Source organism: Lagopus muta, chromosome 6 (genome assembly GCF_023343835.1).
Source record: "Lagopus muta isolate bLagMut1 chromosome 6, bLagMut1 primary, whole genome shotgun sequence".
In the NCBI taxonomy this organism is placed as follows: Eukaryota; Metazoa; Chordata; class Aves; order Galliformes; family Phasianidae; genus Lagopus; species Lagopus muta.
In genome coordinates, this window is record NC_064438.1 from 26,458,202 (window position 1) to 26,484,771 (window position 26,570).

The following is a 26,570-nucleotide window of genomic DNA, read 5'->3' on the forward strand; positions in this document are numbered from 1 at the left end:
TAATTCACTGAACAGTACTGATCAAGCTTGACTTAAGTTTCATTCCAGTTGTTGCACCTGTTAGAATGGAAAAACATTGGAGAGGCTAACATTGCCCGTACTGAATGATTTGGCTGTGAAGATGCATTGGTTAAGACAACATTGGTGTAACTTCAGAACTTCTAATCTGTGTACAGCTTTTCATACATGGTGTCCATATTTGTGAGTGACAATCAACAAATGAGCACCTAGACACAGACTACAGTCTAGAAGAACCTCCTCAATAGCAAAACAGGCATCCGCCTGTGCAATGCACCATAGACAAATTGATCAGTGCACATATTTTCATGAGATTCCCTGTCCTATTTCCAGATTGTCTGTTGGTAGATCTTAAGCTCATGAGATGCACTGGAAAAATTTAAGTCAGCATATGTTGAGTGTTAAATCAATTATATGATTCTGCACCATGATACTAGAGCTCTTTCCTTATTATGGTGCTGGCAGACACCTTTGGTGATTATTTTTATTTGTGGCCTCATCACAGAATTCTTGTGTGTTTTTGAGGAAGCTGGTTAATCACTTTACTACCAGGCTTTTCAGCTGAAAATCCAGCGGTGCCTCTTCACCATGAAGTTTAATTAGGGCCCAGAAAAAAGAAAACTTCTGACTTCACTGAGGGTTAATATTGGTTTCTTAGTATCTGTAAGGCACTTTAAGGAATTCACATGAGAAGTGAGGTAATAAGGAACAAAAAAATCACTGAATGCTGGGCTTACTGAGTTTGTGTTGTGTACAACCACTCTGTAGATGGAGCAAAATATAAATAATTACTTAACTTTCACAGAATGGGGCTGCTGTGGGAAAAATAAATGTTAGGGAGATCTGCTATTTAAACAAAAAACAAAACAAAAAAAAAAAGGAAAAAAAAAAAGAAAAAGAAAGAAAAAAGAGTACAAGCAGCAACTTTATGACCATTTTGTTACAGCTCTTAAAATGAATCGATGTGCTAGGCTTCCACCTGGTTGCTGCTCTTTTTTGCTTATCTTGCACACGTGTCTTAAATGCCTCTCTGCTAAATGGCAAAATGCTAACCAAAGAGTGGGAGTTTATGTCTGTTCTTGGGAGAACTGAAGATCTTAACAGCACCATATCAGAGTAAAACCCATTGTTTCGTAAATACATCAGGATCTTGGTGATTGTGTGGGAAGATAATGGCGTATTTGCAGTGTTGTTTTTTAATTTTTTTTCTTATTTTCACCTTACTTGCAGTCTTTCAGCTGCCAATTTCCAAAAAAGCTCAGATAATCAACAGCTGGAAGTGAATGAATAAATAGATGCACCCAATCCAACAACCGATTGAACTCTGAGAAAAATTTAATTTTAAGTGTGTGTCTTGGAGTGCTACCAGAAGCCCTTTAAAATGTCATTGTTCTTCAGGGGAAATTTGAATGTGGACAAAAAGACCATCAATAAAGGCTGTCAAAACATCTGTTAAAAATCTGCAAGTTACAAAATATGCATTAGAAAGATAATTAAATATAGATGGCGCAGTTTAAAGGTCTTCATTTTTTCTGGTTTGTAGCAATCTACATGGAGTAGAGTCAGGTCAGATATACTGCTAGAAGTATATCTACCTTTTTTTAAGTTAAAAAAAGAAAAAACATAGACCATGCTGAGCATTCCTCCCGCTCCTCTAAACCTTTCCAAGCTCCTGGTTAGGCAGAAACAGGAAGTTTTCTCTCTCTGGAGAGTAAAGGAGGAAAATGGCAGCTATGAAGAAGAAAAAAAAGCAGTGATGTTTTTTTTGCTCAACCTGAGAATACTAAATACATCTGCCTATCTTTTCTTTCTAGGGGAACAGACTTCCCTTCTACTTAAGATCCACTGTGTGTTTTCTCCTCTACAGCTATCCCTAGCTGGAAAATAACAACTCAAATTCCCTCCTTTTTTTCTTGGCTGAAGTTTTTATCTCAGCAGCTTAGATTTCCACCCTTGGCCAACTCTTTGCACCTGTGCTGGATGCTCACTTGGGCCAGACTTGCTGCCTTGCCTTCATCTCTTGGGCATGCACAGTCTACTGCAAGTAGTGTGATCCTGGGTCCATCACCCTGAAGTGACTGCGACAGTTATCAGCATTTGAACTAACTTTTTGAATGAGAAGACTCTGCAACTTTGAGATGTAATCTCTTCAAAAAGAAAGCTTTAGAAATAAAACCAGTTAGGTTTCTATGCTGTAGGTTTTGGAGTTTTGGGGAATGTGCTTTTCCCTTCTGCAATTGTACTTTGTGTGTTTATGTTTATGGCTGCTGTCTGAAAAACCAGGCTTGGCTTACTGACAGCTCAGGTCTGATTCTGCACTAGGGATTGTTTATATACTTGTGTGTATTATGAATTCCCTCAACTGTTCAGGGATGTCTGGCAGCAGGTCCTGATGAGGGACCAGACCAGCTGCATTGTAAAGGAACTGGTGAAGTGCATTGCAAACAAAATAGCTAAAGCATACGATCGGTGTACCTGAGATGGAGGTGATTCACTTTTGATTTTCTGATTCACAGAATTCACTTTTTGTTCTAACTGACAGTGTTTTGCGTGGCCTGCAAACTCAACAATTTAACATCGTAGCTAAGAAAAGGGGGAAATATCCAAACTGAATGCTCTTTAAGTAAATCTGATTTCTAACCTGACTGCAGCCCAGAAAGGACCAGATGGGGTCATCATTCCCAATAACTACTGTGACTTCTGCCTTGGAGGCTCCAATATGAACAAAAAAAGTGGCCGGCCTGAGGAACTTGTGTCGTGCTCAGACTGTGGGCGCTCTGGTAGGTGACTTCTTCTTGCAGCTTTCATATATAAAAGTGTATTTGTATTTTGTTTTTTGCTCCTGAAGATTTTGAAGAAAGCCAGCAGATTTGGGAGGGAATAGAAAGCAACGTCTTACCTCGTCTGTGTTTGTGGAAAAGGATGATTGGGAAATTTTCTGTCATAAAAACAATTTTAAGCTAATGAGATCTTATGAAGTAATACAATTTTAATGTATTTATTGACTTCTACAAACTTTGGTACATGTACTAGTTGTTCATTTAACAGAAGAAGAAGACCCTAAAACAATGTTAAAGAATGGGCTCTGTCTTAAGTGCTGCAATTACAACTATAAATTACTTACAAGATTTATGAAAGTTGCATGACAAGCATTTCCATTGATTACACATTTCATGCATTTTTTTCATCCAAAAAAGAAAGAGGGAGGAAATTACAGGGTAGGGATGGGGGTAGCTGTCAAGAATTATCCTCTTACAAGATGACTATCATTAATTTTGTTTTAAGACATTTTTATTTCTCCATTTTCTTCCCTTCGCTCTTTTTAAATGTAAGCAATTGTGTCTTTCCCATTCTGGATTGTCTTTATTTCTGGACTGCTGTTTTCTTCCTTCCTTTCTTTTTTTTTTCTTTTTTTTTTTTTCTTTTATCCCAGCTGAACAGTTATTTATAGTTCATGTGAGAGGTGGTGGCAATGGTAGAGGAAATGGAAGACCTTTAATAGCTGCATGTTCCAACTTAGGCCCAAGTTTCCAGTTCTGTTATTTCTGGGCAGTGGTGATACTAATGGTGATAAGAATTTCAAATGTAAACGTGGAAACAAAAGAGATCTTGAAATTCAGTATTGTTGCTACTTCTGTGCTATGGTCACTGAAAGATGTTTTTTGTGTGATGGCTGAAGTGCAAAGTGAAGTGTTCTTGTATTGAATGAATGGCCTGCTCATACTCCCACTGAAATTCATAGTAAGCCTCTAGTCAAATTCAGTGGGAGCAGGATTAGACTCTCACTGGCGAATTGCCTTCTGCAGTTGTTGTGGCCTCTGAAGATCTTCTGAAGTGATACATACTGGTCACCAGGGGACCAGTAGTGAACCCTTTGGTTTTCTCCAGAGCCTTCCCAAAGAATGCTGCACAAACAGTAACATGGACCTTTTAGTGATACGCGTTTGCTTCTTAATACTTAAAGGGAAAAGCTCATGCGGTCTGTGGTGCCAACTTGGAAGATCATTTCCCTTCCCCTTGACTGCTGTAGTTCAATATAACTTATTTCAGCATTGTCCTGAGACTGCACAGTGAGACAGATCCATACTTTTTTCTACTTAAACATTGCTATGGTGATTATATCAGGATGAACCAGAAATACATTAATTTCCTTGATGGCTTAGCGTGGTGGAACAAGTAGATCCGCATGTAACCTAAATTGTGCAAAATCAGTTCCATTAAATGCTATCCTTGTACAAATTCTGACCCACCCTGGGTCATTCATAAGGCTCTGCAATGATGTGACTGATGTGTGATGGAAGTGATTAAGGTACAACCACACACTAATCTGTAAACTAAAACAATGAAAAGTCTTTGGTGTCCATCTTCCTCTTTCTTGATAATGGGGAACATTTTCATTATACTGAAAGAGAGGTCGTGGAAATCATCTTGTTTCTTCCCTTCTTAAAGCCACTAAAATCACATCTCTGTAAGGTGGTTCATCTGCCAATTATTTTGTTATATCCACTTTCGTTCTGTGAACAGGATTTAATTCTTCGTTTCTCAAGCAAAGCGGTTTACTTAACCATGCAGTTATATGGCTGATTCCTGTAGCTGGAGTGAAGACCAAATAGTTGGTTACTTAATGTTATGTTAGTGTTTCTGAGTTAAAAAACAGCTGTCCCCTACAAACCGACATTCATTTGCTGAGGCACGAGAGACATCTTTTTCTCTGTCATTTTTAGAGAGAGATTCTGAACGCTGTTTCTATTAATCACGTAACGTGTTTGAGTGAGGCAGAAAATAAACCATACTTTCACAGATTTCAGTATCTGACTTCTGTTTTCAACAGTTCTTTTGGTTGCTATTGTTGTTATGGCTGTTCATGTTCTGTGTGGAGAATTACCTGTTCCATATTGAAAGTTGGATTAACATACTCTTGCACTTTTCAGTATTTCCCATGACAGATCTCTTCTTAGGTGATTTAATTGTTGAATTGTTGTTGTTGGGGGTGGTGGAGGTATTGAAGGAGATACCATGAAATCAGAATAGAAGTATTTATTTAGCTTACTTTTGCTTAGTCTTCAAAACGTATGTCATTTTGTCTATAGAGGAGGCTCTTTGGGATCAGGTGACGGGCAGGGATAAAAGTCTTGAGGCTGATGAGATGTCTAATGGGTCACATTTCAATAGCAGTAAAGTTGTAAAAGGTGATGCCAGTCTGAAGGACGGTCATTGTGCTTAGAGCTAATGGTGTCTAATTACTTATATGTGCTAAATATCTCTTTAAATTGATCTAAGTAATCATGAGAAAATATTTTAATGTTTTTGAAGAGAGGAAAATATGATTAACCCTTTCGCTGCCATGGCTATGGGCACCTGTGTTAATGGTAGATTTTTTTTCTTTGTAAGAGAAACTGATCCTTGTTTATTTTTCTCACTGCGGTTCTACCAAGGCATATTGTTGAGGTACACGGGCACGTACAAACACACACCTATAAGCTTGATAGTCTGTATTGTTTAATAGTAATGATACTTTAAAAATGATGATGATGATGCCTGTTGCTTAACCCATGTGCTGATATATTCATCATACATGTCAGCTCATTTGGGAAGAGAAGGCAGGAGGGACGAAGCAGCGCCAACACGCACTACGGAGGACTTGTTCGGTTCCACGTCAGAAAGCGACACCTCGACCTTTCATGGCTTTGACGAGGATGATGCAGAAGAGCCTCTCTCGAGCCGAGGAGGTGGCTGTGGTGGCAGCTCTCCCTCTGCAGACAAAAAGGGCAGCTGCTAAATTAACTAAAAAGACACAAACTCTGAGCAATTTGCTGTCCATTTTACTACTAGAATTATTATTATCTTTTTCTTTTTTTAATTTTAGGTCCTTGGGTGTTTTTTTTTTTTTTTTTTTTTTTTTGTTATTGTTGATGTTGTTTTTGTTTTTTTTTTCTGTGGGGTGTACACTGAAAGCACAAGCATTTAAAGTTCTTGACAGCCATTTTGAAGAGACAGAAGGTTTTGATTTTCCTGTTTTTTTTGTTGGTTTTTTTTTTTTCCTTTTCACTTTAATTTGTTCTTCTCCCACCTCCTGCCCTTCTCTTTCTCTCTGGAAACATAAAAGGTGGATTTAATATTTTTTTAAATAGTGAGCAGAGTTGATTTTCTTCTCTTTTAATATATATATTGGCAAACCACATAAAATAGAGATGGGTTGGAGAACATGAAAGCAAACCCAAATAGTTTTTTTTAATTATTATTATTTATATAATCTATATATTATTAGAAAAAGTTACTTTTTAAATAAAAATACAAAAAAAAAAAAAAAAAAAAGCAAAAAAAAAAAAGCAATGGATGTCTACTTGATGATAGAACTGTTTCTAGAGAACCACTGTGGATGAACTTCCTTGGAGGACAAGGAAACCCTTGGTGTGATGGCTTCTGCATTTGAGATTTTGCACTTATTGTGGAATTTGGCTCTTCTTGTACACCTGCTGCACTTGTATTTAACAGCTTGAAGACACAAGCAGCTCCATTGAAGACCATGACCTTGGGGAACACATTTCCATCTCTCCTTTGGACACCTTTACAATAGATCTCTTCCTACCTGCACCCCTTCATCTCTTCCTCGCTCAGTTCTACTTTTTTTTTTCTTTTTCTTTTTTTAACCTTCACTTCATGGATAGAAATTTCCAAGCGTAGGGATGGAATATAAATTGCAAGTCGTAGACGTCAAACACAAAACAGATGGAGCAGCAGAATCATGGAAGAAATGATATGGAAATATACCTCACCTATACTTTTCTTTCCATTTTTAAATTTTACTTCACAGCATTTTTTCTGTGTTGCCCAGATTTTTCTCTCTGTAGTGTCTTGTGAGACACTTTGTTTGCTTTGCAATAGCTTCTCTTGAAATAAACCAAAGCAATACTCATTAAAGTTCCAAGGGCAATGGAGAAGAGAGTGACTCCCTTCCAAGCGACTATCCCAGAAAGGAGGAAACATGCAGCAGGATTTGAAAGGTATGTCCTGGCTGAAATATCTTTCACTGATTGTGAAATCACTGTTCTCTGGATTTTCAAGAGACCCTTGACTGATCTTTGTTGTAGAAACAAATCAGAGATAAAATAGAAATTTATTTGGGCAGTGCCTAGTCCTTCAACTGTGTGTGTGTGATGCCAGAATTAAAATGTCAGCCTTGTAATAAAGACTTTGGATATATATTGTTCTAGTACATGAATGAAGCCTGTCCAGATGGATTCCATTTCTCTTGCTTCTTTTGATGGGTTGTCACAGTACTATCTGTGAGGGCTCTTTCAGCCTTTTTTTTTCCATACACCTTAAAAGAAAGAAAGAATGAAAGGATCCACTCCTGCTGCTTACAGAGGTCTTTTTTTTTGTTGTTTTTCTGGTTGACTTTAGGCATGAAATAAGCAGTGGCAAGATTCTTCTGTTAGGGGTACATGGATGTACCTGAATGTAAATCCAGAATGGTGTTACTTATGTTTAGATTACATTAATATACTACCCTCAGAATTAGATGTGTTACGAAATGTTGCAAAATAGCTCTATGTGTTTCTAGCATAGAAACACAGAGTGAAAGAGCCACGCACTCATGTGAGGAAGGAACCTTGTTTGAGCTTTTTCCCATATTTACAATCTTTTCCTGTTGCTATTCTGTTCCTGCTGGTGTGTTATAATCATCCAAGTGTCAAAACAATGGTATTTTGACTTAACACTGGCCTGGAGAAGTATACTTTAATTGATTTAATTCATTCCAAAACTAGTCTTTTTTTTTTTTTTTTCCTCTCTGAAAGAACATGTCAGATAAATTTATAGTATTTTGCCACTCTTCTGCATTCACTAAAAGCAAAAACTTCAGGTTTTTTTTTCCAGAGGTGAGGCACAGGCATATAGGCATCTGCTCTTCCAAAATCCCAGAAAGCAATAGGATTTAGCTTGCACTATTGTATCATCCTGAGAGTTTGTATAGGTAAATATAGACCAGAAATATGTGTGCATAGACATATATATGGACAATACAGACAATAAGATGAAGAGTAATGACAGTAAAGATAGAAGATACTCCCTAATTATGAGTCCATGAGTCTGGCGTAGGCTCACATGTTCCATACTGACTTTACTGTAAAATATCAGTGAAGTCCAGTGCATTTCCACTGCATGCATGTTCATAAAACTCATAGCAGAATCTGGCCTGCAGGTACAGTTGTTCCCAGTTTGTAAGGAAACACCAAAAACATGAAAAATCTTTTAGATTAAAAAAATGAACTTCAAATTGATGTTTCTGTTTCTCCAGCCCTTCAATCCCTGCACTTACATTTATGGTATTAGGATCACAGAATCACAGAATCACCCGGGTTGGAAGGGACCTCAAGGATCATGTAGTTCCAACCCCCCTGCCTAGCAGGGCCACCAAACATACACATTCAGATCAGGTTGCCCAGGACCCCGTCCAACCTGGCCTTAAACACGTCCAAGGACGGGGCATCCACAACCTCCCTGGGCAGCCCGTTCCAGGGCCTAACCACTCTCCTAGTAAAGAACTTCCCCCTAACATCCAACCTAAATCTTCCCTCCTTCAACTTGGATCCATTTCCCCTAGTCCTGCTGTTGTCAGCCCTTTTGAAGAGTTTACTCCCCTCCTGGGTGTAGGTTCCCTTCAGGTATTGATAGGCTGCAATGAGGTCACCCCGCAGCCTTCTCTTCTCCAGGCTGAACAAGCCCAACTCCCTCAGCCTGTCCTCATAGGGGAGGTGCTCCAGCCCCCTGATCATCTTAGTCGCCCTCCTCTGGACCCTTTCCAAAATCTCTATGTCTTTCTTCTGCTGCTCTGTGATACAGCCATGTGAACAACAGGGAGCAGAAATGTGCCATATTCAGAGCCAAAGAGCAGCATGATTTCTTGCATCCATTTTGTATCTACTTCTTGTGTCCATGTCAGTCATGGCGAAGGATAGGAAAAGAGTTTTGTTCATTCTAGCTGCCTTTGGCTGTCTGAGAGGTGGATGCTTTACCTAGCTGGAACCAGCCAGCTGTATGCGGCTGCTGGTGCAGTGATGACAGTAGTTTAAGTTTACAGCAGTTAGCTCTAGTCACCCAGCTTGGTGCATGTTCTTGCAGCCCATGCCGAGCTCTGTACTGACCGGTGTCCTAGTAGAACCTGAGCTAGCTGGCTGAAAGCTATCCAGGTATGTCATTCTCAAAACTCCAGTCACTTTATTAACTGCAAAATAAGCGTACTTTAACTACATTTTTTCCCAAGTGGAGTCCTTACCATTGTCTTTTGTGAACCATGCCTAACACATTCTGGGCTTTTCTGGAGTACAAACAATAATCAGATGCCCATAATTTATTAAATCTTGGTTTAGTTTCACAAATGCAGTTACTATAACAATGCATAGTCTTAATCCTTTCGCAACCTAACCACCCATTTTTGTGACAACTGGGTAGTGCAGTGCCTTCAGAAAAAAGCCACAACTCACATAGTGCACAGAGACTGCCAGCTGACATTTATTACAGATGACTGCATATAAAAAACACCCATCACTGTTATTTATACCATTTATGTGTATATGGATGGTCACTAGTTCCAACTAGTCCTGAGGAAGGAAAGAAGGTAAAATAGATTCTGTGTTATGGAGAGCAGAGTAGTCTTCAAATTGCTCAGGATGTCTTTATTAGATGGAGATAATCAATCTGAGGAGTAAAATCTACATCTCACTGTTTAGTTGAGCAGGCAGAGCAGTGGAACCTGACCAGCATAGCCAGGTCAGAAATTAGAGAGCTGCACAGTGCCAATTGTATGTATCCTCAAAGACACATAAGTCCCAAACCAAACTAGGAAGGCATGAAAAGAGTTTTCAGTGTGAATTCTGGGTTGTACCTGAAAAGTAAAGTCATCTTTGAAATCAGAAAGAACCGTGATGCTCTGTATTCCCCAGTGATTTCAGCAGTTCAATGAAACCTGCTGTTCTGAGCTTTATAAGAAGGAGATCTTTGAAGGCACAGTCCTTCAACTAATCACAAGCCTTGCTCTTCCAGTCCTCCTCCAAAGGCATCCTTATTAGAGAAAGGTTAGCCAAGTCTATCCAGAGATTCTCCTGAAACATATATTCTCCCACACAAATCATGTACCAAAATAAAACTGTTCCAATACGAAATGTGAATGAAAGAATGTTTTATCTCAGGTCCTAAATTCAGACTTTTCTGTTTATTTAATCATATTAGCTATCTTCTCCAGCCCCTTTCTACTACTAAAGGATCTTAGAAAAGCCATAGAATTTCCTGAGCCATTCTCTGCAAACTGATTCATAGGTGGGAGAGTGTGGAAATAAGGAAGTGACGTGCTGCTTGAGCAGCTGCGTAGTGAGAACAAAGGCTATATGGAGTGTGCATTGGTCTCTAACGTATTTCCTTCTATGGCACTTAGAGGATGTGTAAGAAGGGGCAGACCTCATCTCTTGCATGAAAACACTTCAAAATTTAAACATGGTAGTATTTAGTGAAAAAATTTTAAGAAAATATGACAAATTTTACAAAAATGACGTGAAATAAAGGGAGATTGTGAGGCATATAGCAGAGTAGGATGGAGCTGAAATCTGTTTTACTTCACTTTGCACCTCTTCCCTCCAGATTTGTGGCTTGTGGGTTGAATGTGTATTCCTTGTATACGTAGTATGCTTGGAATAGCAATGCACATGTGATAAGGTCATGAATGACAACCTGTATGTTTGCCTGGGCTGCTGAAACAGGGTCCAAAGAGAAATTTGCCAGTGGCTTCAGAAGAATTAGCACTGAGCTTTCTTAGCTATTGCTTTTATTGAATGAAACCTCCTTACAAATACACTTAACTGTGGTGTGGTGTAGACAAGCCCTGAGATGGCCATTTGTTTCAATAGAATGTGTTATTAGAATCCCATCCCCACATTGTTTTGCCTCTAAGCTTTTACATTAGTTATTCATTTGGAGTTCCAGTTTGCCATTTTACAGTCCTCAGCTCAGGCTCTTGATTAAAGACAGAACATTGGTTTGCATGGAGCAACCAGAAATACTCCCAGAGAATGGCTGAGTCCCGGCTGCATTCTCTCCTGGCTGCTTTGCCTGTCTTTGGTTAATTCTTTTTGTGATGTTTTGAGACAGGTCCTAAAATTATTATTCAAATGCCATCAAACCGTGGAGCTTTCAAAACCTGAATCCTCATGCAATTTCCCTCTTTCACATGGCAAGCAGTTTTACTGAATCTACTCCTCAAGCAAACATTGTGCTGACCCTACTGGGAGTTGTTTTATTGTATAATCTGCAGAATCTTCCCAGCGTGTTTTGTGCTGCAGCATATGTAGATGTTTCCAATAAACACTCATTTCTTTTTCTCATTTTTTTTTTTCTTATTTATTTAAAAAGGGTCTCTATGAGTTATATGTGAAGGATGAGGGATATACATGTGTTCATGCTGGCATGGGGTTGTTTTGACAAACCCTTGCAGTGTAGGAGTGAAGCCAGGATTAATTTTTGCTGATTGAGCCATTGCAATATACTCTACCAACCTTTGTTCTGTTTGCCAGATATTTACCAGGGCTGAAAAAGCCCAACCTGTATAAATACCATAGGGTAATGAAGCTAGGTTCAAACCATTTTAGTGTTCCTGTTATATTTCCACAAGTTTAAAATTGCCAACTTCAGAGAATGCAAGTTATAATAACGTCTAAGGGGAGGAAAAAAAAAGCTAATGTTGTAGTTACAAGTTCTGATACCCCTGTTAAGAGGATGCAGGCAGTTTGTATCTTTGAATTGTTCTGTCACTGTCAGTTCCTAAGATTTTGGATATTCATGTCATAGAATCACAGAATCATGTCATCCAGAACTGGTATGAGGTGTGAGAAAGGTGTGAGGGGAAGGCACTCCTTTTTGTAGAAATAAACAGATGTACATTTTAAGCTCAGGAGCCTGGGATATACAACTTAGTCCATTCATAGATTAAATGAAAATGCAAAATGCAGTTTTTCACTTATTTTCTGAGGTTATCATATTGCTATCTGCATGGTTCAGACTTCTGAAAACTTCTTTTGTGCTGTATTGCATGTGCTTGTGGCTCTGTACAACTAATTAGTAATATAGCGATGTAATCAGAGCAGGATTTCATAAACAAAATCGCAGCCTCTAGAGAAGAGAGCTATATAACCTGAATGAAGAAGGTGATTTAATTATGTTCACAGTAAGAAAAATTGACAGCCTTTGGTGTCTTTCTTTTGGATATGCTCCATCATATCTCTTTTGTCTGCTTTGTATTTACTTACGGCTCCCACCGTCAGTTGAAACTGAATTTGTCGAGCTATGTTTTCAAAGAGCTAGAATGCAAACAGTGTTGAAAGGTTGACTTGTGCTTTTTTTGCTTTATTCTGAACACTTGCTTTTGTTGTCTATTTGTGTTTGTTTAGTTTTGCTTTTTATTGCCTTTCCCTCTGCAGTCAGCCCTGCCCTCGTGGACTCTGGCATCCTTCAAGCAAGACATTTCAGAAGAAGGTCGAGAGAAGCCAGGATGCTTTGATACTTCTGATAACTTCTCCTTGCCCTGACCCTTCCGTCCCTGTGTTTCATCTGGCACAGGAGCCTGGACTGTGGGAAGCTGGCTACCAACTGTTCAGAGAAATTCTGGGGATGCCCTAAGCCGGTGCAATACAAAGAATTTTTTTTAAAGCCTTGATTTCACTTTCTTTTAAGCATGTGTATAAACCCAGGTCAAACTGGAATTGATCTACAGTAGAACTGACTGAAAAACAAACTGAAAAAAGACTTAACTATTTTATTTATTTCAATATTTAAGAGAGAAAAGGAGTGCTGAAGTTGCACAGTATTTTTGTTTGAAATACGTTTTACTTCAAATTTTAAATGCAATTTTGTGAAGACATGGAATTTTAAAAAAGCACTTAATGTAAAATAAAGACTGAATATTTACTTTAAGAAAAAAAGCTTTTTTAAATAATGAAAATAAAGATCAACTCTGCTCTCTCTCTTACTTTAAAGAAGCCATTCATACATGTGCTGGGTATCTTTGTTTTTTGCAAATTGGATGTGGTAAGTGCAGACTGTTCTGGTTTTCTTTCTCCTGAATAATATTATCCTGTTAGATGCTTAAATCTTACTTTGCTTTTCTTGTGTTAGGCACAAATCTGAACAAAAACTGCTGAAAGAGCAAAGACCAGGCTCAGTGCCTGGATTTTTTTGTTACCGGATGTTGTGTCCAATTGAAAGGACTGTCTTCTCCCCGTAGGATTGATGTGTCTCTTCTGCACAGTAAAACAGGTTTTCATTTGAGCAACTCTGTGAAATCCTTTTGCTAAAAGAGAGATTTAAAGAAAGGAAAGCAACTCTTAGGTTGTTTTTTGTTTTGTTTTGTTTCTTCTCATTACTATTATTCTTTTTTTTTTTTTTTTCTTTCATTTTTTTCCTTTGGTAATTCCTCAGCTGATTGTGAGTTGGTTGTAAGGAAAGTATTCTGTTTGGATGCTCTTGGCATGTAGCTTCCTTCTGGAGTCAAGGATGTTGCCCTGTGTAGAAAACCTGTATATTTGCCCTTTTTTATGAAATAATGGACTTTGAAAAGTATAGAGGTACACCCCCATGTCAGCAGTAAGCAACAGAGGATACTCAGCAGGAGAAGAATTTGAGTTCCCACAGGCTGCAATCCTAAATTGTCCGGTGAGGGACGTTCACAGCCTTCATTCTGGGTTGTTAGCCATCTTCTCAATGAAATGAGTTCTGCTTCATGCAAGCATTGGAAAATTTTGTTGGCTGCCAAATCTGCTCACAGTGGATAGTTTGTTGTCATGTGTGATGCAGGCTAGCAAGGATGCGAGCCTTGTGTATTAGAAGGGCATTGGACTTGGCTCTGAGATTAGCTGTCCTCTGTAGTCAGATGTATCTATTGGTATAGACCCAGTGTATAGATAATAAAGTGTTTTGCTAATGTGACTTATGTTGGTTTTTTTGAGTGAAAAGATTGTCTACGAAAATGCATCCTGTGTAGGGGAAGCTGACAGAAGGTCTCATGCTGCATCATATTTCTTGCACACCTAAAACTTAAACTTGCCTCTTTGAGAGGTTTCCTTGTGTCCGTCGCAGTGTTCCCTCCCCCTTCTCCCGCTCCCTTTGGATTGACACATAGGGCCAAAAATAGCCATATTAAATCTCTGGTAGACCTGAGTTCTGCTCTCACTAAGTTGAATGACAAAACTTATGTCATAATCAGGTTCTTTACCAGGATGGGTTTGCTTTGATAATTTTGTTGTTTCTACGCTTGCATTGGTGAGCTGCCGCTAGAGAAAAAGAAGAAATCAGATTTTATTTAATCAAAATATAATGAAACGCACAACCATAATGAAGATTTGCAAACTGTAGGGTCTGTATTCAGTTTGTGTAATATTCCTTTCAAATAAAAGTTCTGCTTTTAATGCCCCTACTGTATATTCCTCTGTAAATATCACATTATCAAACCGATTCTACAGGGTCTTTTTTAGTGCAAGTAATCTTTTAAAAAGACATTGTTGAATAACATACTTGTACAGATACTTTTCTAAGCTCTCCGTTGTTTTTAATACTCTCTTTGAAGCTTAAAATAAAACTTCCTCCTCTATTGATTTTGTTTTTCTTTCCCATTTTGTCAATTATAATTTTTGCTCCTGGATTTTGTTTTGTATCTCTTAATGAAGCTTTGAAGATAACCAAAACTTTTCTTCCTTTTCCCCTTTTACTTTCTTTTGACCCCATTCACCGGATTGCAGAAACTGGTCCTGTTGCTTGCTATAGTAAAGGTAGGCAGGAAATACGACACAGCTTTTGTGTAGGACTCATTTTAAGAATATTTCCTGTGACTTGGTGGTGGTAGATGATCTTCCTAAGTATGTGTGTGTTTTAATAACCTTTTCTATGAAATTATCAGAGTCGCAGTAAGGTATTCTAGATTGAAAGGTGGAGTTTAAATTATTTGGTGTTCTTTGTGTGGATGACTTCTTATGGAGACCTGATCCTACCTCTGACATTTCTAATCCTGCCTCTAGAGTGCTTATCTAGCACATCCAAATCTGTGGTTTCCTTTGCTGCATTTCACAGTGCAGACGTGAATACTCCCTTTCCCTTATACATGTAAGATTAATAGTGCAGCTGTATAGAATGGAAAGAGAAAATACTGTTTCAGATTAGATGCCATTTTTTAACAAAAAGCTGTGTTTCCTCTTCCCTAATAGGTCTGCTTTCATTTTTACAAAGCTCTGCTGTGTTTTCTCTGCCTTGTCATCAATTGCTCCACTACCGGCAGAGGCTATACGTGGACCTTCTTATTTTGGCAGCTGCTTACAAGAATAGCAGAGGGGGTGTAATTTTTAAGCAATCTTCTGATGTGGATATAAGGTCTGTAGAGTAGTGGCAAAAAAACCCAACAGATTAAATGACAAATCCTTAGGACAAATTGTCCTAAGGAGCACATCAGAAATGAATCCAGAAAGAAAATATATGTCTCTATAAAACCATTATAATTGTACAACATGAACTCCTACCTGCATGATTTTCAGTATTTCTATGTGACAGAGCATGTGAGAATATTAGCTATTTCCTGTAAAGTTTTATTTTTTATATGTATCATTTCAGTTTCCTTCAGTGTTTTGTTTCTCCACTCAGCTGGGCAAAGCATGACTTGAAAGCTTCCCTTCTTCCCTTCAGACCTTACGTTGAAGAGGCCTGTGACAGATTCACTGGAGGAAGGAGGAAACCCAAGGGTTTCAGCTACACTTACTGTCCCCAGTCAGTGTGGCTCTTGGGAACTTGTTTAGGATCTGGTAGAGCAGCCTGTAGGCCACTGGCTGGCCTGTCCTCAACTGTTCTGCAGATGGAAGGATCTTTCCCTCCTTTGCAAGTTTTGGATACTGGGGGTCAGAGACAGCTGTGGAGGTGGGATGAAGTGCTAGCTGTATTTCTGAGCCATGCTGAGAAGGCAACTACAATGCTTTCCTGAGAGCGCATACTGATGTTGTTGGTTTTAAAGCCTTTTCCAATTCCCTTTCTGTGATTTTCTCTCAGATATTTTACCATAATCTGAATTTCAAGCCTACAAAACTACGTTTCTGAAGTAGTTTTCTCTCTTTCTTAAGCCACAGACCTGGAAATATAAATGCTATTAAGGAAATTTTTAATTGTGCAGAAATTATCTGGTCTGGAGAAAATACCACTGTTCCCTCAGGTCACAGAGGAGATTTTCTTTGTTATGCTGGCTAGGAAGGTGTCTTACTTTCTTGTCGGGGGAAAAGTCCTTTCTGGTGAGAATCAGATGTGGTAGAAGTTGGAAGTAAAAGTGTTTGCCAGCATTGCTACAGCTGTTGGGGGTCTCTATGGCTGTTGTTCCCTGGGCTGAGATGCGCTTGAAGGTTAACAAAGGTGGGAGCTGCAATCCTGGGTTTTAAGTGCAGTGATAGAGCCATTAGCTTCCTTGCTTTGGCTTAAGTTGGTATACTGCACCTGCTTAAAATTTATTCCAAACTTTTGTCTGGTATCAGGGAGAAGAATCCTCTTACTTGGAGTCATTCAGCCTCTAAATCATGAAAAAAAAAAAAAAAAAAAAAAGACAAAACTTTTCCCTGTAGACCCAAACTTTTATATATAGTACTTGTTAGCAATAGTAGAGCCTTCTCTGTACCCCTCCTATTCCTAATGTTGAAGATGGATCTTTAGGACTTCCACTGTGTAATATATACACAGGGGAGCACATAGACATTGATTATTCCCCTTAAGTTTGGTTGAGGTTGTCTGGATTGTGGCCTGATGTGTTATAACCTCCACTGTTCCCTGGAAATTATTGTAAAATTATATTTTGTCTGCTACACTAAAGCAGGGCACTTGCAACAGTTCAAGTCCTATGTTTCATTTTAATGATTAAACTGAGAGCTACTCATCTGTGGCATCTTATTTTCAACAGTCTATTTTTTAAAACCTGACTACTTGTTTTTGTTGTTGTTTCAGCAAATGTTCCTGTTGTGTGTCTAGAAACTTCTGTGTGCTACTTGATGAACTTTTTTTTTTCCAGTAGGCATTAGTTCTTTGTGTTTCCACAACGTGTGCACCATGGGATGGGAGAAGCATGGCATTTACCTTTAAAAAGCACAGATTTCTGAAGTAGTGTTGTTGCTAATATTGCTACCCAGCATATAACTAGAAGCAGTTTTGATGTAGCCTAAGATATCTGCAGTGGCTCTGAATGGCCTACAAACTATCACTCTGCTATGAAGAAAACACTGAACAGTTAAAGCTAGTTTATCTCCAGAGTTGCATGATTGCTAGGAGTCATTTTTTGCTTGAACTGAAGCTCCCTCTCATTACACAGCTTCAGTCTTTGCTGTTAGTGTCCTCGTGTTGGTGTCTTTGTTGTGGATTGCAGGAGAAAGAACATGACCAAACCTGTTAGATACAGTTACCTTTTTTGAAACCGACAAGATTTTAAGTAATGCTGGAGTGAGTTTTCTCAAGCGTTGCTGAAGGTGTTGCTTGCTCATTTAGATTTCTTTGAAGTACCAATTACCATTACCTTCCTCGTATGTTGATTTCAGGAGTCAGTACTGAGGCCAGCTCCCGAGGTGAGAAGTCTTTGTATGAGAAATCATTGAACGCTATACTGTTACTGAAGGAGTACTTTTATTTCAGTGTAAGCCATAGCCTACCTGTTCAGGTAGCACTTTGCATGGCAGACTTCATATTATATAGAGTGACTTTGAGCTTATGTTTGAGAAATTCACTTTCCATTTTCAGCACAAATCATAGTTGGTTTGCATCAGTGCTCCGCTGGGAGTGGCTTAAACCTGTTAAATAGCGCTGAAGTTCCTCAGGCTCAACAACTCATTTTAGCATGCAGTGGATTCTATAAAAGGGCCTTGCTTCAGAAATCTCATCTATTGCTGGGATCTTTGTACTTGGGATTCTTAAAGAACAGGTTCACAGCTCTTCTTGGACCTTTCTACACCAAGGATTGTGTTTGTGTCTCTGCAAGGGTCCGTAAGGTGCCCAGAACCATGTCAGACCATCAGTGTAAGAGAGGACTTCTCAGACTCCTTGTCATTGCCAGAGCCACTGTGCAGCAGCACCACTAAGAGCAGGGTCAGAATACTTAACAGATCCCAGTAGTACTGTGATGATCATTCACTGGCATTAAGTAGAATAATGTTCTACTTTCATATGGCCTCTGTTAAGCAATTCCTCTGGTGCTGAAAAGAAGCAGGGCTAGTGAACTGTTTAATGAGGGACACTTGTGTCCACTGCAGTGGAACTAGCTAATTTCTTGTTTCATCTGAAGTGTGAAATATGGTTAAATCATTGATGCTCGCTTGTTACAGGTTAAAGGATGTCCTACACCCAGACTTGGTTAATCTGGTGTGGAAGGTCTTGTGCATTCTACAAAACCACATGGATTTTAATCTGGTGTTTTTCCAGTGAAGAACAAAAAATCCTGCTGTTTTGGTGTCCCTGGCATCATTTTGTTACAGAGTTATTCAGAAGGGCTGTTCAAGTGATGGAACTGAAAGATACCGTGGTGAGGAGAAATGATTTCTTTTGCTTCTGAATGAAACGTGTTCTATTTTTCTCAATGGAATGACCCTTTCTTTTCCCTCTGCCAAGTGGGCTCTGACTTGAATGAAACATTTCATTTGTGACGTTTTTTTTCTTCTCTTAAAAACAATTAAGTGGAGCTCACTTTTAAAGCAAAACGAAAGTAAACCCTTTTATTTGTAAAATACTGGCACAAAATGTCTCACCCTTTCTGAAAAATCTGTTTCTGCCTCTGCTGTTTGTTAACCCTGTGTGCTCCCTCATTTTCTTTTGGCAAAAAGCACTTTGTTCAAATTCACCATTTACTCAGATCTCAGTGAAATTGCATTTTTTAGAAAGCAAACTTGTACTTTTTACTGCCCCATTCTGAGTGTGTACCGATACTCTGCAGTGCGCTGAGCTGCTGCTTCCCTTTGACTGTTGACATTGCTGGGATTTTGATGGAGAAATGTAGACTCTTTGCCATGTTGATAAAATCTCCATGGACACTTAAAAATTCCCAACCAACCTACTTCTAATTAATGGAGAAGGGAAAGATCAGAAGACAATGGGATTTTTCCAGCTTCTATCCCGCATTACAAACAATGGAGAGTTTGTTAAGAGTGGTGCCTGTTCCACAGCTGAGAGAGCTCCTTTAAATCAATGGGCAACTGAAGTAGCTTGCTCAGAATTGTGTTTAGCTGAGCGAGGCAGTTCTGGTTATGTCTGAATATACAACACATTAGCAGCAGAGTAAGTGATGTTTGTGTGGGAAAGTCAGACTGCTTGTGTTTATGGTGTGTTTGTAAAGGTTATCCGCCATCTAACAATCGTGCTGAATTTCTTGAGTGGTATATAATTCCCTCATGTAACAATGATGAGGTCACTGTCTATGCGATGGCATGCTGTCTTCTGCTCTAAGTTTATTTAACATTAAATTGATGGCATTTGAATAATTTCTCTGGAGTTTGCCATTGGATTTGAGTATCCTGGAAATGTTCTGTCAGTGAACTAACCCAGAGTGATTTTTCAGTCATTCTGGGAAGACAGTTTGTCCAGATATCAGTGATCCTCTACTTTCCCCCTCTCCCAACCTCTCCAGCTCACCTGCTTTAACCCAGCCTGCCCTATTTCCCTGGGTGGTCACTCCCACCAGTCCTTGAATGAAGTTCTCCTGGAGCCCTCGGTGCTTGAGGAGGCCTGCGGTGGCACGAAGCAGTTGTGCGAATGCTCTCCAGGTGAGCTGGATGAACACAGGCCTGATTTCAGCACAGAGATGCTCGCGTCCCCATGTGTTGCCTCTGTTGCACTCTTAGACATAATCTAAGTGGAGGGAGAATCTCAAGAGGGAAAGCCCTTGGGAAAAGCCACAGCCTCTGCCAGTTTGGGTTAGGCATGCTGCATCGGGTCAGCATGGAAAACCTCACACTGTCAGTGCTTGGGCTTGTTCTGCTTGTTCTGTGGGCTTTGCAGTTCTGTCCTTGTCAATGTAATAGGCTGCAGTGCGGTGGGGTCAGAACAGCTGCAGGCGTGTTGGATATCTGCGAGGGCGAGAGCTGGTTTAATTGCCTGAAACTTCTAAGACAATTTAGTCATCTTTATTTCCAAATTCCAGCAAGCCACTGGCATTTGTGGGACCCTCCTCTGTACTATCTAACCAGTTTGTGTTGAGAGCTGCTATTGGGGCACTGCCTTGGGGTTAGAGGCGTGCTCGTCTGCACTGGCTGTCCCTGCAGACATGCTACTCTCAAGCTGGACCAACAAGAACAGCGAGTAAGGGCCAGGTGTCCAGGCAGCAGCTGCAACTGTGAAGGTTCACACAGGTAGCAGGGTAGTGAAAGGGAGGAGGAGCAGAGCTTCCATCTTGGTTTATGGGGGGTTTGATGGTGGTTTTCGTGAAATGCTTGAATGGAAAGCTATTCAGACTGCTCTTTCCCTAGCATTTTAAATATCACCCCACTCCTCTCATTATAGTGGGAGATTTTGGCTCTCCCAGAGGGGAGGAGATGTTCTAAATGGGCTGCCAGGGAGGTGGATTTAATGCACTAGGAAGAACTGGCTTCACCAAGTTAAAAAGCAAAACAAAACCCAATCCTCCACTCCTATTTTTAGTGTTTATGACCAAGTATTTTTGCTTGGTTGCTCATTTTGAAAGGGTTTAGTGAGCCTGCCAGTTGATTGAAAGCTCTGTGGTGTGTGAGCTGGCCGGGCTGGGGAGCCTGCAGCGCATAGCGACGAGGTCGGTGCTGCCTCCGAGTTTTTTTCCACTGCAGTTTGTTGAAGGGTAACGAAAACATCCCCCAGGCTAAGGGGATGTTGGCTTTCCAGGTTGTGGTGATTCACCTTCTATGGATAAGCAGCCATCCTCCCGCTCCCGTGTTTTCATCTCAGTCTACCTCACCCGTACTTCTCTTTAAGACCAAACGCAGGACCTGCTCTGCGCTGGGACAGCCTCACATGCCACAAGGTGTACCTGCTGGGCAGCATTAGCATTCTCTGCCAATCTGCCACTGATTTGCGCTTTATAAATGGCTTTATTCTTGTTATTAGGAGCTGTGTCCCTGGCATATGGAGTCCGTGCAGTGCCTGCAGGCAGGTTTCCTTCCTGTTGGTGTTGGTAAGCAGCCCAAATGCCTCCTGGTAATTAGCAGATCATTACCCATAAAGCCGTGCGGTGATGCAGCCTGGTTTTCTGGAGGTCACTCTGACCTAATTCACCCCTAGGAATCGTTCAGAGCTGGCATGACTTACCAGTGCATTAACAAGCTGATGCTTTGCTATGAGGTTATTTGAGTGCTTCCACATTATGTTTCTTAGGGAAGAAATAGCCATTTTGTCTGGCAGCCAACAGTGCCTAATAGGGGCAGGCCTGGAGAAGGAGGGGGTGGAGTGCTGCTGAGCTGTGGGATGGGATGCTGTGGGCATGTGGCATTTCTGTCGATGTTTGGTTGGGGTCTGTTTCTGTTCTCATATCAGCTGAGCAATGTGGAGTCTGGCGAGCAGCCGTGCTGGTCTCATGGTCTGGTCCTGTGGTCTGCCTCTGTTTTTATGTCTTTCTCCTGCATCAGGATCTCCAGTCCCCACAGCTGGAACTTGAGGTGTGGGTACAGGCTCTGGATGCTCAGAGGGATTGGCTTGCAGGTGTGCCAGGAGAATGCCAAGATGGCTTTTGTCCCCTGCCAGCCCAAGACAGAAGGCTCTCCCAGCACCATGCCAAAAAACTGCCTTGCTGATGGGCTTTCAAGGCTTCTAAAGTGTGTTCCTATTGACTCCAGTTATACCCTTCTAACTGGGGTTGGGCCCTGCCCAGCATGTTTTTTATTTGTCCCTTGTGTGAGTGATTAAAGTGAGTTCTCTTCTACCATTACTGAATACTTGAGTGCCAGGCTGTAATGTGTGTGCCTGTTTTTGCTGCAGTAGGCAGCCCTGTGCTTTGTTCTGCTCCTTTCCAGCCCTGGACATGCTGGGCAGGAGCACTGCAGGGCCAGGAAATGAAATGACGTGAACTGATAGCTCTGCTACAGCTGCTTTGTTTCAGAGCTTATTAGAGAGGTTCATTCTTGCACAGTTACTGGCATATTGCAGCACCCAGAGAGGTGGTGGATGCCCTGTCCCTGGAGACACTCCAGGTCAGGCTGGAAGGGCTCTGAGCACCCTGATCTTGCTCTTCATTACAGGCAAGTTGGGCTAGATGGCCTTTATGGATCCCTTCCAACCTAAACAATTCATGGTTCTATCCTATGACTTTATGATTAGAGGAAAGTTGGTCTTAGATCAAATGAGGCTGAAGCGTCTGTGAACCAAGGCCTTGATTCTGTTGTGGCAGCATGTGAACACAAAACCTTCAGCACTGGGAGAGGCAGTCATGTTTGCTCATTTCCATCGAGATGCAGAAATTGACACTGGCAATATTTCCTCTGTTTCTCTCCTGATAGTAGTAAAACCCAAAGGTGCCTTCAAATGGGGCTTCATTTTTTGTTTGTTTGCTTGTTTTTCTTAAAAAGCTGAGTTCACCAGGGCTCTTCTGTGAAGAGGGTGAGGCCGGAGCTCCTCATCTGCAGCCTCCAGCACTGACCCCTGCTGTGGCCTCAGGGAGAGCTGTTCCATGCAAGCCGGCATATGTCTCTACACCACAGCTCCTTGGTGTTGCCAGATGGGAAGGGCCAGGAAAACCCCACGAGCTCCATGTCCTCTTTCCTTAGAAATGTTTGGTTTATTCCTTAGCACTGCATCTCCTGGAGCCCTGGGATTCTGGCAGCCTTTTGGTTTGGCTGGAGGATTTGCTTTTTTAAGGACTTCTTTTAATCCCTCTGTTTGCTTGGGGACCTTTCAAGGTGGAATCCTAAAACGGTTCAGGAATTAAAAGGCAAACAAAAAGTACTTTTAATAATTCACTGATAGGTAAACTTGTCTGGCAGCTTTTGAATGTAAGCATGCTAAACTGCACTTGTAGATGGACAAAGGAAGGCTACCGTTTTATATCATAAGCATAAAAACATATCCTTTATTAGAATTACAAGTTTCTTTTCCCTTCTTTTTTTTTTTTACAAATAACAGTAATAATTCTCTCTAATGAAGGTAGAGGTCATAGCAATGCTTATTCAGTCTTAGTAAGAGGAGTTCTTGCAGCTTTTGTGCATGTTTGGATGGGCTTTCTGTGTCACTGTATCTATAATATGTATTTATGGTTGTTTAAAGACTCGAATAGTTCATGGAATAAATTCTGACATGCTGTAGCTAGGAGCCCTGTGGGTTTTCATTATACTATTGATTAAAAAGCCCACAACTACACAGCAAAGATAAAGGACAGAATTGGGAACTGGGCGGAAATACCTTTTGCTCCATACAAATAATTTCACATTTTTTTTATAGGAGTCTTGGCTTATTTTTTTCCTCAAGATAATCTCTGCCTTTGTTTGAAAAAGGTTATTGATTGGATTGTTAACTTAAATAGTCTGTGGCGGGTGTGACAGAGCACATGGCTGCAATTAATCTTGTGATGCAAAATCCATTATTGAAGAAGCACTAATGAGCCGTTTGCAGGCCTTGGCTGGTCACAGAGCGCCTGGGAGCAGCAGATTGCTGCTGCCCTTTAATGTCAGTTTTGGTCTTTAGTGTTGCACAGGCAGTGTAAGCAGAAGAGAATATTTGATTTTTTTAAGGGTGCTTCCATTTAAATTCTCCTTACCACCAGCCTGCAATTGTACCGAGTGCGGGAGTCATGAGATGGTTGTTGAAATGCTTTCACCCCCTATTCCTCAGTTCAGGTGTTCAATGGACATAGTATACAATTAAAGCCAGCGGCATGTGAAACGCGGATGTCACGGTAAAATATGGTCTTGGTCGCAGAGTTCAGATCCAGATGAGAGTTTTGACATAGATGGGAGAGCATTCAGGGCTGATCTATACCTTAAAATATTGCTCTAAGACAAAGGGATGAGATGTTGGAGACCCGCTCACTGCAAATTTTATTGTCTCTGTTGTTTATAGCTATTGCGGCATAGCAAAAGTTTAGGTAGAGAATAGTTATGGTAGATTAGAAACTGTCGATGTTAACATATTGCCTTCTCCTTCAAGAGAACTGCTCCCTGGGTATATTTTAGAGGTCTGTCTATTGACTTCAGTGGCACCATAAATATGTGTTACTTCTTCTGTTAGATGCGTGGAGCTGATACAGACATGTGAGAGTGATCGGGACTTCTCCCGGGCTGAGGCGCTGCCTGAATTATAACCGAGTTCCCACTGCAGACTGCTGCACACCTTCACCATAGGGAATGCAGTTTATCACAAGATTAGCGAAATAGAAGTATTTATTCATCCTGACCACATAACTGATGAAATTAAGCAAGAAAATCTTTCCTACTCTCTGGTTCATGCACTCCCATAGTATCTGTTACTATGGAACTGCAGTTTTAAATGCTCTTTGTGTAAAGGAAAATTGTTCATGAGCTGAATCAACCTTTGTATTTTTTAAATGGATTTGGATCTATCGACAGTAACCTGCTGTATGCAGCTTCAGGGCTTCCTCCTCTTCTATTTTCTGTGGAGGAAATGCCAAGGTGTGAAACAGGGATAGTGTTTACTAATGCAATGCCAAGAAGTCTTGAGTGTGTGAATTTCCTCTTGGGTTATGAAAAACACTGGGTTTTGAACCAAAGTAACTGGAAAACACAGAGATTGAGATGAAGACAGAGCAGGGAAAAATATTTTCACGTTTTAAGTGTCCACTGGCATGCTTACCATATGCTGTAGTGCCTCACTGAGCTACTGGCATAATTCAAAATAGTCTTTCCAACAACATTAAGTTTGGGTCATGGAACTACAAGGCATGTTATTTAATGTGATAGAGAATATGACTTGGAGACAGAAAGAGATGTCCATGAGGCTTTCTTTCTGCCTCAGGCATATCTTGTGAGTAGACTATGGCTGTGCAGATGTCACTGTGGGCATTTGTTGGACTCCTTCATCATCACAACATTTGGAGAGAGAGGCCGAAGTGTAAATGGGTCGATGTTTTTTTGCAAAAGATTCTCTCTTTGCTATTAAAAAGTTGTCACAGCAGCCCTCACTCTACTATTAATGTTTTTTAAGAGATCTTCAGCCCACAGACGTCCCATTCTTTTAGTCTTTGATGAGTGCAGTACTTAAGAAAGACTCTACAAAATAGGATGGATCACTTCAAGGACGAGGCACGGTTGATAGACACAGCATAGGAAACCTGCAGAGGTATTTCTGAGGAGAGTGAGGAACTAAACAGTCAAGATGGATAGCTGGAAGAGAACAGGAATGAGTGTGAAGGGACAAAAATAAAGCAGTGAACAGAACCTGACCTTCATTTGGGAAAGGGAGTCTCTGGCTATAGTCTGCAGTGAGCAGTGTGTGCACGCAGGCAAGTGAGCACGTAAATGCATGTATGCAATTAACTTTGATTTATTTCTGTAGGTTTGATTCCATTCTTTCTGTTTCTTTTCAAATGTGACTGAAGCTATTTAACTCTCTGATTAATTCACACCCCGTATGAGTTGTTTTCTTTGATATACTCCAGCACTGCACAACCTTTCTTGATGCAGACTTGCTGCCATTGGGATGAATTCCTCCCTGCTGTGTAGTGTGACCCATTTGTTCTCTTCAGTGGCACTGAAATGAGGTTCTGCATTTGCTGTAAATCAGATCTGGAGGATTATTTCAGTGTTATGTTGGGTTTTGTTAGTATTATACAAGGTCCCCTCAGCAAGAAAAAGATCATGTCACAGGATCTCTTTCTGGACAGTTGTGACTGCAGGGTCCCCAGAATTTCAGTTTGGACTCGGTCCTATGTAAATCTCAGTAAAATGTGACTCGTTTTTTTGCTGACATCTCAAGGCACCCAAAAGGTAGCAGTCTTCTTAACTCGTCAGTACACACTTCTTTGTTTAAAGGCTTAGAAGAATGGTATGAACATATCTCCTTTGCTTTATGTTCAACTCATAACTTATGTACACACATTTCATTGCTGAACGAGCTTAGTGGTTGTATCTCTGCCATGTGAATGGAGCTGGAGAACCAGAATCCTTATTCCACCATTTTGTGACAGCTTGGGCACATAAAAGAAATATATTTCTCATGCATTACAGTTAAGTAATGCAAGTGTTTGCTTTGCTAACTAGAAAATGTAGATGGTGTTTATCCTTGTGGGCAATGTGACGGCATGACAAAATACCACTGATAGATCTGGTAATGAAGACAGCGCGTCAGTGTGCACATCTCCACTAGCCATGCCTTCCTTTTCCTCTTATCACAGAAACAGCTCTTTTTTTCTCCACTCTTAAAAAGAGACACTCAAGCTCATGGAGGTGGAAAAGATTTTTTCTACCTATTGGCTGTTGTCTAGGAACAACGGATCTGCTAGTGGTGAAAAACGCCTGTACACTCAATGGCGTAAGTTTCTACAAGAAGCATGCGGTAGTGCCAGATGTGGGACCTGTATTTCTAGGCTTTCTCTGCCTGTG

At 40.5% G+C, this 26,570-nt stretch overlaps 1 protein-coding gene across 12 annotated transcripts in view; it reads left to right on the forward strand.

Moving 5' to 3' along the window:
* The window catches only part of DPF3 (double PHD fingers 3), a 187,546-nt gene that overhangs the window by 144,057 nt on the left and 16,919 nt on the right, over window positions 1-26,570 (forward strand). For 7 of the 12 annotated variants that reach the window (XM_048947377.1, XM_048947374.1, XM_048947369.1 and 4 more), the window contains one exon: window positions 2,670-2,798. The exons of 1 other annotated variant lie outside the window; for it this stretch is intronic. In XM_048947377.1, the coding sequence (XP_048803334.1) occupies window positions 2,670-2,798 (129 nt within the window). Of the gene's footprint in view, window positions 1-2,669; window positions 2,799-5,600; window positions 7,023-12,485; window positions 21,200-26,570 lie in introns of all 12 variants that reach the window. 4 more of the 12 variants (XR_007377504.1, XR_007377506.1, XR_007377505.1 and 1 more) reach the window with 3 other exon arrangements.